Raw genomic sequence first — 8,586 nt, 5'->3', positions numbered from 1 at the left:
AGAACAAATTACAGTTTGTTTTCACTACTTGTTGCAAAGTTGTACTAACGATTTACTCAGAGGTCTTCTAACAAAATTTACACCCAACGGCTACATTTATCTAGACTGAGATCTCTATGATTTCCTCCCCAAACAACTGGAAACATTTTACATTGGAACACTGATGTTCCGGAGTATAGTGAACAGATTCAACTGGCAAGCACTTTGTACTACATCCGTCTCAAAATATAAGACATACTAGCTTGAGATATGAGATATACGGTAGTACATAAAATGTCAATATGACAGAACTGAGTGCCAATAAAATTGCAATAAGAAGATTTCCAGACTAGCTTGAGAAAAGAGAAAATTCAAAAGAACCGCTCGTTTATCCAAGGACCATCCACAAAAAACAACTTATCCAAGGACCAACTGAACCGAATGTCACGTCTGACTATATATACATGTACTAGTAATGTACAAATGAGGCTACGGGCTATCGAGTGTCGAGGCTATGGGCTATCGAGTGTCGAGGCTATGTGCTATCAAGTGTCGAGGCTATGGGCTATCGAGAGTGAGAGCTCATTTGCACGCTGAAGCCTACATCCATCGTGGCTTTTCACTCATCTGAACGTGACATTCTCCTGCTTCTGGGATCTGGCTCAGCATGTCGAAACACCATCTCACAAGCTGCGCAAAGTTCAAGCTAGGACTATGACAAAAGAAAACAAGAAACAGATAAGTCAGCGCAAAAAAAAAGAAAAAAAAAGAGGAGAAACTGAAAAGTGGAGAAACTAAGACAGACTTACCGGGTGTTACTCAGTATCAGCATATGCGTCTTTACCAACTCAAAAGTAATATCAACCCCCTGAACACAAACTACTGAGCCAACTCCATTGGACGTCCAGAGAGGGAAACAGTCACACACAGCCTATAATTTGCACGAAACGGCAATAAGAAACTTTCAAGGAAAAGTGGTTTACAGACAAGCAAAAGGACGCACCTTGGCATCGCTTGGGGTGACAGGTTCAATCTCAAGAATTGGGGCCCTCGAACTGTTGGGAGCGCTCAACGAGGGGTCGCAAGGGCCAACTATTGTCTTAAGAGGATCAAAGAGCCTGAGATCCGAACATCGTCTATATCTAGACGCATGCTTCTGAAAATGTTTGGGACAAAATATGAGACAAAAAGTAGCTATAGAAGAAAGGAAACTCAAATATATTGAAGTAAAAACTGTGCAGGCTAAGAGCATGAATTATACAAGGCCTGGACATAACTAACAAAAACATGGGCCATATCAGAAGAGAAAATCAAATAGGATTAGATTAAAAATACTTTGGACTGCCTGTCCGGGAAGGACGCATGAAATATGGAAAATTCCAGTCGAATAAAGTATCACAAAGTAGCTCTGACAAATTGTGCACGTGCAGAAACTATTGGAGTCCTGGCATGCTTACAAGGGACCTATCCATAGCGAGAGTGACTTCGTGCAGGAGGTTAATGAGATTGGATAAGTAGATCATACATCAGTTGTATATGCAGAGATGCAAGATTGATCCTTCAAAATTTCCAAAAGCTCAAGATAAGCAAAATTAAAATGTTGGGCGATTACGTTGCTCATGCTCGTGCCCAGCAAGGTCGGGGGAGTTGTGTGCAGGTGTTATGCATGGTGCAATCCCAACCTGCGTGTCGGAGACTGCCTACCGTGACTGTAATGGATCTTTGATCCAAAATTAATGCACAACCCCAGTTCAAAACAAAACTAAATCAAATATGTGCAGGCTAAAACAATCATATATTGAAACAGCGGGCAGAACAGAAACATGGACCATAGAGAACAGAAAATCAAAGATTGTCCAAGTGAAGTAAGTGTAAAGAAATAGGGAAGAGATTATTTATACCTTGTAATGTTCAGCATCCTGACTACAATCGGAACTAGTCTCCACAACAAACTGAGCGCCAGTCATGTACCAAGGGACTGCAGCAGGATCGCTACAGTGCATGGTATACTGAAGATTAGATACACAATAGAACAGAAGGAGCATACAAATTGTAAAAAATAATTCCATACCTAGCCTTGTAGAAATGGACCCCCTCAAGAATATCGGAGGTGCAATTTTTCACTCCAAAGTCCCATATATCCCTAAACATACAACTCTGCATGTGCATACGAATATATATAAGCAGTATAATGATAAAATTGGGTGATGTGCAATCTGTTCATGTTAGGATAGTTATAATGCATACAAATTCGTCTCCTGCAGACAGATCATTGATAGCAACAAGGGCAACATCTTCACTCTGAAAAGCTGCTCTAGCGAGGGCCCTCCCAATATTTCCATAACCTGAGAAGAGAACACTTGGAATCGTCATAGGTCTCACTTAATCACAGTAAGTATATGACCGAAGTTCTGGAAGTTTACCATTTATTGCAACTTTAATCTTTTGCTTCCCTGCGACATTGAAATCAGAATAGAACGGAGGTGAGAGGGGGAGGGTGTAAGGATTAGATTCATATACATAATGCTAGAGCAATGAACTTCAATTTAATATTTACCATCACATTCTTCCTGTGTAGATGACCTGCGCTTTCGCTGCGAAACAGACTTGCCCTATAAGTCAAAATGAATACCAATCAGAGGACTGGAATGACATAACAAATAGATAAAAGATCTGTTGTAATATCAGATGGACTCAAAGCATTAATGCACCGAGACAATTGTGCCAGAGAGAAGGAAAACACACAAACAAGAAAGTAGTTCAAGCAAAAAAAAAGACTTGAAGATGTTGACTCAAATGTATGCTATGGCAAAAAGAAAATATACTGTTACTACAGCCACAAGGAAAGCACAAAAAGATGGCAAGAATGTTGATGGTCTCAAGACATGAAATGTTAATGTAAAATAGCACAACACAAGTGGTCAGTTTGAAGATAATGTAGGGGAAACAAGACCTAATAGAACAAGGAGGATATCCAAAAAAAAAAAGTTGAGTAGCAGCTTATACAGTGAAAATAACATAGATTATTTGTATTTAAGGTCTGAATATTAGCACTATCAGAAGAATGTGAAACTTTAATTATAAGAAATACAGTCGTGGATGCACCTTTGTGAATTTTTGTTCTTGGTAATAGGTCTTCTATATAAAATGGCCTTTTGAGTTTGCTTTTTTAGGTAAACGGCCTTTTCGGTTTAAGAGAACCACGAGAAAAGTTTCAAAAATCAACCGTTCTAAGAAGGCCAACACATCCCAACCCAATTTCTATTAAATATATGTAAGGCTTCCTGCTTCGTCTGAAATACATGCATAAGAAATATAATTTGCTAAAACATGGTAACAACAAATAAGAGTCAAAGAAAATTGTCTCACATGACTGATGCGAATGTTAGCAGGAGGATTTGGTGCTGGCTTAATTAATATCTTCGTATTTGGCACCCATAGTGACAGTTTACTGCCTATGCACACTGCAGCAAGAGAAGATGGTCAGCCTATTGCAGAAATTAAACAAACAGGTCAATAAAGTAAAAGTGAACATCTGGCAACATAATCAAGGAAGAAATGAGCCTCGCCTTGCTCATCTCGCACAGAAATCCAGACATCTCTCTCAAACTGTTGTCCATAGAAACTTTGGTCAATTTTACTTTTGTCTTTTCTTTTCTTCTTAGATTCAGCCGTAAAGCTAGGATTTGGCCAATATCTAATGTCTCCTTGCCATTTGTCCAAGGTATCTGTGGACCTCAGTATAACCATGTCACCAGTGCAGGCAGGAACGGAGACGACACCCGTCTGAAGATGTACTGTAGTAACAGAATCCCGCCTCTCTACTTCTCGAACACCAACCTCAATGGAGTAGGGATCTGACCCAGAGAAGCGGACGGTCATCCCTACCATGGTCTCTGAGAATGGGGGAAAAGTTGGGACTCTGACTCCTGTGCAGGAGCGGCAATAGTGCACTATGCAAAATAACAAAGAAATAATCAGGATAATTATAACAATAGAAGAAAGGATTAATCAGGTGCAGAAGAGAAGAGAAATATCCCTTTGAAAGAAAAGAAAAAATTAGCAAGATTCAGTTTCATATACAGAAATAGCATATCTCAGCAGGTAACTGCATTTGACTGTACTTAAAAATGCATCTGCATTCCACCATTTTTTTTTCTAAGGTTTAAGGAACCAGCTTAATTAGTTATGGCCACTTATGATCATCTTCCCGATAAGAACATAAACGTAGTGCTTCATCACCAGACGCAAATAATCCACCATTAACTATTCAAAACAATGAACTTACTGGGTGAAAATAAGGTTATAACAGACATTAGAATTTCCTAATATAAACATGCACCAAAAAGAGCAATTGTGGCTAGTTCTTGACTCTAAGAACTAAGGTGGGAGCACATATTCCAAGAACGAAATCCAAGAAAACAGAACAGAAACAACAAAGCAATAGACAAAGTTACTTTCTGATCAAGTGTTTCTTGCACCAAGAGGAGCGACCTTGTCCAGGTCTTGAACTCCAAGAACCAATGTGGGAACCGTTCTTGGAATCCAAGAACGAAACCCAAGACAAATACTTGACAAGAACCAATGTGGACGCCGTTCTTGGAATCCAAGAACGAAACCCAGGACAAATACTTGACAAGAACCAATGCGGAAGCCGTTCTTGGAATCCAAGAACGAAACCCAGGACAAATACTTGACAAGAACCAATGCGGAAGCCGTTCTTGGAATCCAAGAACGAAACCCAGAACCAATGTGGAAGCCGTTCTTGGAATCCAGGAACGAAATCCAAGACAAATACTTGACAAGAACCAACGCGGAAGCCGTTCTTGGAATCCAGGAACGAAACCCAAGACAAAATACTTGACAACGATAACCAATGCGGAAGCCGTTCTTGGAATCCAAGAACGAAATCCAAGAGAAATACTTGACAAGAACCAAGAAGAGAGGGCGCTGGTTATGACCTTGGTCGTCATGAACTGTAAGCGTGCATTCGTGCCGAGAGATGTCGTCCACGCGGAGAGCGCCTTCAAACTTTAGCCCTGTCGTGCTCTCCAGCCGCAGTTGCCCAGAAGAAAACGCAACCCCGGGCAGAGCCTCGATCTTGACGCGGGTCAGCTTGTCGTCCTTGCTCCGCTCAATGCCCCTGATGGTGGCGTCGTGGTACGGAAGGAGCAAGTGGAGAGTCTTCCCCACCATGCTCTCAGGGAAAGACGGCATGGGGGGAGGCAGCGAGATCGAGCTCGAGCTCGCCGGGGCAGGAGACTGCATTGGAATTGGAGGGGGGCGAACGAAACAAACTATTTCTTCTGGAAGAACTAGGCGGACGGAGGTAGAAGAAACAGAGCGGGAGGAAAAACATTCAGTTTATATAGAGCCCAAGGACCAAAGTAGACGGAAACGTGAACTGGGCCTTGTGCACTTGGGCCGAATCGGTAACGAAAATCTCCAAGAAAAAAAAGGCATTTCCGGTGGCCCAGTAAAATCGGCCCGTATTCCCAACAAAAGAGAAAACGGCGCTTCCACACGAAAAAAAAAAAGTGGCGGCGCTTGCCTGAGATCCCGAGATGTGCTGCGCGGCGGCGGCGCCGGCGGCCAGCTCCCGGTGGCGATGGTCATCCCGACCACCTTCGCGGGGGAGACCGACGGCGAGGGAGAGAAGAGAGGAGCGCCCTCGCCCTGCTTCGTTCCTCCAGTGATGGGCGGGGTGGGGGCTCTCCTCCCCGGACTTGTGCGGCCGCAGACGAGGCCGGTGCCCGGTGGCGATGGTCATCCCGGCCACCTCCGCGGAGGCGGCCGCTGGCGAGGGAGAGAAGAGGGGAGAGCCCTCGCCCTGCTTTTTTCCTCCGGTGACTGGCGGGGTGGGGGCCCTCCTCCCCGGACTTGTGCGCCCGGCCCACCTGGGGATCGCGCCGACGGCGAGCGCCGCTCCTCGTCATGCCGCTCTGCACAGAGAGATCGGGGTCGAGCCTGTGCCCGCGGCCCACCTTTCCCCTCAGGGCAGGGTACACCCCGTGCTGGCATTTGGCCACTGTAGCGCATGTTCACCTTGGACACTATTTCACTTTCATTTAGGTCAACTCCACCGCATGACCTCAAACGGACGTCTGGTTTGGTCGAATTTTATCCGTTTGAAACGGCAATGGGTTCGGTCGTGTCCGGCCCTGTCTGTTGGGTCGTGCATGCGCCCACCGCGCGGCCGCACCCCAAATAATGTCCGCGTCGGACTTGATTTTTAAAAAAACTCAACTAAAAATAAATAAACTCAGTTTAAAAAGCTTAAAACATTAATAACGGCCCAGTTGTTCATGGCCACAAAATGGCCCAGTTTTCAACATAATTAACATTAAAAAAAGTAGCGCGTCCGTCGTTGCCGTCGCCGCCGCCGTCTTCACTGGTCGCTGGTGTCCTCGTCGTCGCCGTCGCTGACGGGGTCGATGTAGGGCGGCGGCGTCCAAAGGTGGGTCGGCGGTCCCTGGTGCGCGGGGCGTGGTGGAAGCTGGCCTGCAGCACCTCCTCCCGTGGCGAGGCCTCCCGCTCCGGTGACCGCAGCGGCGTGGGGCACCAGTTCACGACCCCCACTGCCTGCGCCATCTCCGGCGCGGTGCAGGACCAGCCCCACGACGCGCCAACGATGTTCGTAGGGAACACGGCCACCTCCTCCTCCTCCTGCGGCTCGGGCATGGCGACGTTGCCAGCCGCAGAGAGGGCCATGGCGCGGTCCAGGCTCGGCCATTGACGCTCATCATGCGTCGTCATGGAGTCCTCCATGACGCGCTGAATGAGGCTGGCCTCCTCCTCCTCCATCATGCGAGGAGGTGAAGGTGGTGGAGGAGACGGCGTGGGCGTGATGCCGCGCGCCTGCGTACGCCTACGCACCTCACAGGCCCGCCGCGGCCCCGCGACTGTCCCGGCAAAGTACGAGGCACGACGCACGTCGTGCTCGTCCCTGAGCCATGTGTCCCACAGGGTACTATCTGTTGGAAATATGCTCTAGAGGCAATAATAAATTAGTTATTATTATATTTCTTTGTTCATGATAATCGTTTATTATCCATGCTATAATTGTATTGATTGGAAACACAGTGCATGTGTGGATACATAGACAAAACACTGTCCCTAGTAAGCCTCTAGTTGACTAGCTCGTTGATCAAAGATGGTCAAGGTTTCCTGATCATAGGCAAGTGTTGTCACTTGATAACGGGATCACATCATTAGGAGAATCATGTGATGGACTAGACCCAAACTAATAGACGTAGCATGTTGATCGTGTCATTTTGTTGCTACTGTTTTCTGCGTGTCAAGTATTTGTTCCTATGACCATGAGATCATATAACTCACTGACACCGGAGGAATGCTTTGTGTGTATCAAACGTCGCAACATAACTGAGTGACTATAAAGATGCTCTACAGGTATCTCCGAAGGTGTTCGTTGAGTTAGTATGGATCGAGACTGGGATTTGTCACTCCGTGTGACGGAGAGGTATCTCGGGGCCCACTCGGTAATACAACATCACACACAAGCCTTGCAAGCAATGTGACTTAGTGTAAGTTGTGGGATCTTGTATTACGGAACGAGTAAAGAGACTTGCCGGTAAACGAGATTGAAATAGGTATGCGGATACTGACGATCGAATCTCAGGCAAGTAACATACCGAAGGACAAAGGGAATGACATATGCGATTATATGAATCCTTGGCACTGAGGTTCAAACGATAAGATCTTCACAGAATATGTAGGATCCAATATGGGCATCCAGGTCCCGCTATTGGATATTGACCGAGGAGTCACTCGGGTCATGTCTACATAGTTCTCGAACCCGCAGGATCTGCACACTTAAGGTTCGACGTTGTTTTATGCGTATTTGAGTTATATGGTTGGTTACCGAATGTTGTTCGGAGTCCCGGATGAGATCACGGACGTCACGAGGGTTTCCGGAATGGTCCGGAAACGAAAATTGATATATATGATGACTTCATTTGGTTACCGGAAGGTTTTCGGGCATTACCGGTAATGTACCGGGAATGACGAATGGGTTCCGGATCTTCACGTGAGGGGGGACCACCCACCCGAGAGGGCCCAAGGACCTTGGGGGTGGCGCACCAAGTAGGCGGGGTCAGCCTAAGGCTGTCTTGCGCAAGAGAAAGAAAAACCAAAAGAAGAGAAAAAAAAAGGAAAGGTGGGAAAAGAGAGAAGGACTCCACCTTCCAATCCTAGTTGGACTAGGATTGGAGGAGGACTCCTCCTCCCCTTGGTGGCGCAGCCCTTGGGGCTCCTTGAGCCTCAAGGCAAGCCTCCCCTCCCTCCTCCTATATATATGGAGCAATTAGGGCTGATTTGAGACAACTTTTTCAAGGCAGCCCGACCACATACCTCCACAGTTTTACCTCTAGATCGCGTCTCTGCGGAGCTCGGGCGGAGCCCTGCCGAGATTAGATCATCACCAACCTCCGGAGCGCCGTCACGCTGCTGGAGAACTCATCTACCTCTCCGTCTCTCTTGCTGGATCAAGAAGGCCGAGATCATCGTCGAGCTGTACGTGTGCTGAACGCGGAGGTGCCGTCCGTTCGGCACTGGATCGTGGGACGGATCGCGGGACGGTTCGCGGGG

General features: G+C 46.5%; 1 protein-coding gene across 2 annotated transcripts; it reads right to left on the bottom strand.

Annotated features, from left to right (window-relative positions):
• Nucleotides 1–282: 282 nt before the first annotated feature.
• LOC123447691 lies at nucleotides 283–6,049 on the bottom strand. Of its 2 annotated transcripts, none has more exons than XM_045124323.1 (11): nucleotides 5,531–6,049; nucleotides 3,549–3,932; nucleotides 3,349–3,443; nucleotides 2,537–2,591; nucleotides 2,403–2,432; nucleotides 2,227–2,324; nucleotides 2,051–2,136; nucleotides 1,881–1,971; nucleotides 983–1,135; nucleotides 789–910; nucleotides 283–691 (listed from the first exon to the last, which is right to left on the bottom strand). In XM_045124323.1, exons 2-11 carry the CDS (start codon nucleotides 3,868–3,870, stop codon nucleotides 580–582), a joined length of 1,164 nt encoding a protein of 387 aa, XP_044980258.1. In that variant the 5' UTR covers nucleotides 3,871–3,932; nucleotides 5,531–6,049; the 3' UTR covers nucleotides 283–579. The 2 variants fall into 2 exon arrangements, with proteins under 2 accessions (XP_044980258.1, XP_044980257.1); XM_045124322.1 differs by lacking the exon at nucleotides 5,531–6,049 and adding an exon at nucleotides 4,941–5,501.
• Between the last annotated feature and the right edge of the window lie 2,537 nt (nucleotides 6,050–8,586).

Source organism: Hordeum vulgare, chromosome 4H, assembly GCF_904849725.1.
Source record: "Hordeum vulgare subsp. vulgare chromosome 4H, MorexV3_pseudomolecules_assembly, whole genome shotgun sequence".
NCBI lineage: Eukaryota > Viridiplantae > Streptophyta > Magnoliopsida > Poales > Poaceae > Hordeum > Hordeum vulgare.
Note: the sequence above shows the minus strand (reverse complement) of the source record. Positions and strands in the feature narration are given on the sequence as shown.

What these genes read in the sequence shown, in the direction of transcription:
- LOC123447691 (XM_045124322.1), bottom strand. Translation starts at nt 5,247, where the DNA reads ATGCAGTCTCCTGCCCCGGCGAGCTCGAGCTCGATCTCGCTGCCTCCC. An exon ending in TACAGTTCATGACGACCAAG is followed by an intron (nt 3,933 to 4,940) that starts GTCATAACCAGC and finishes TATTTTGCATAG; the next exon opens with TGCACTATTGCCGCTCCTGC. An exon ending in TTCTGTGCGAGATGAGCAAG is followed by an intron (nt 3,444 to 3,548) that starts GCGAGGCTCATT and finishes CTCTTGCTGCAG; the next exon opens with TGTGCATAGGCAGTAAACTG.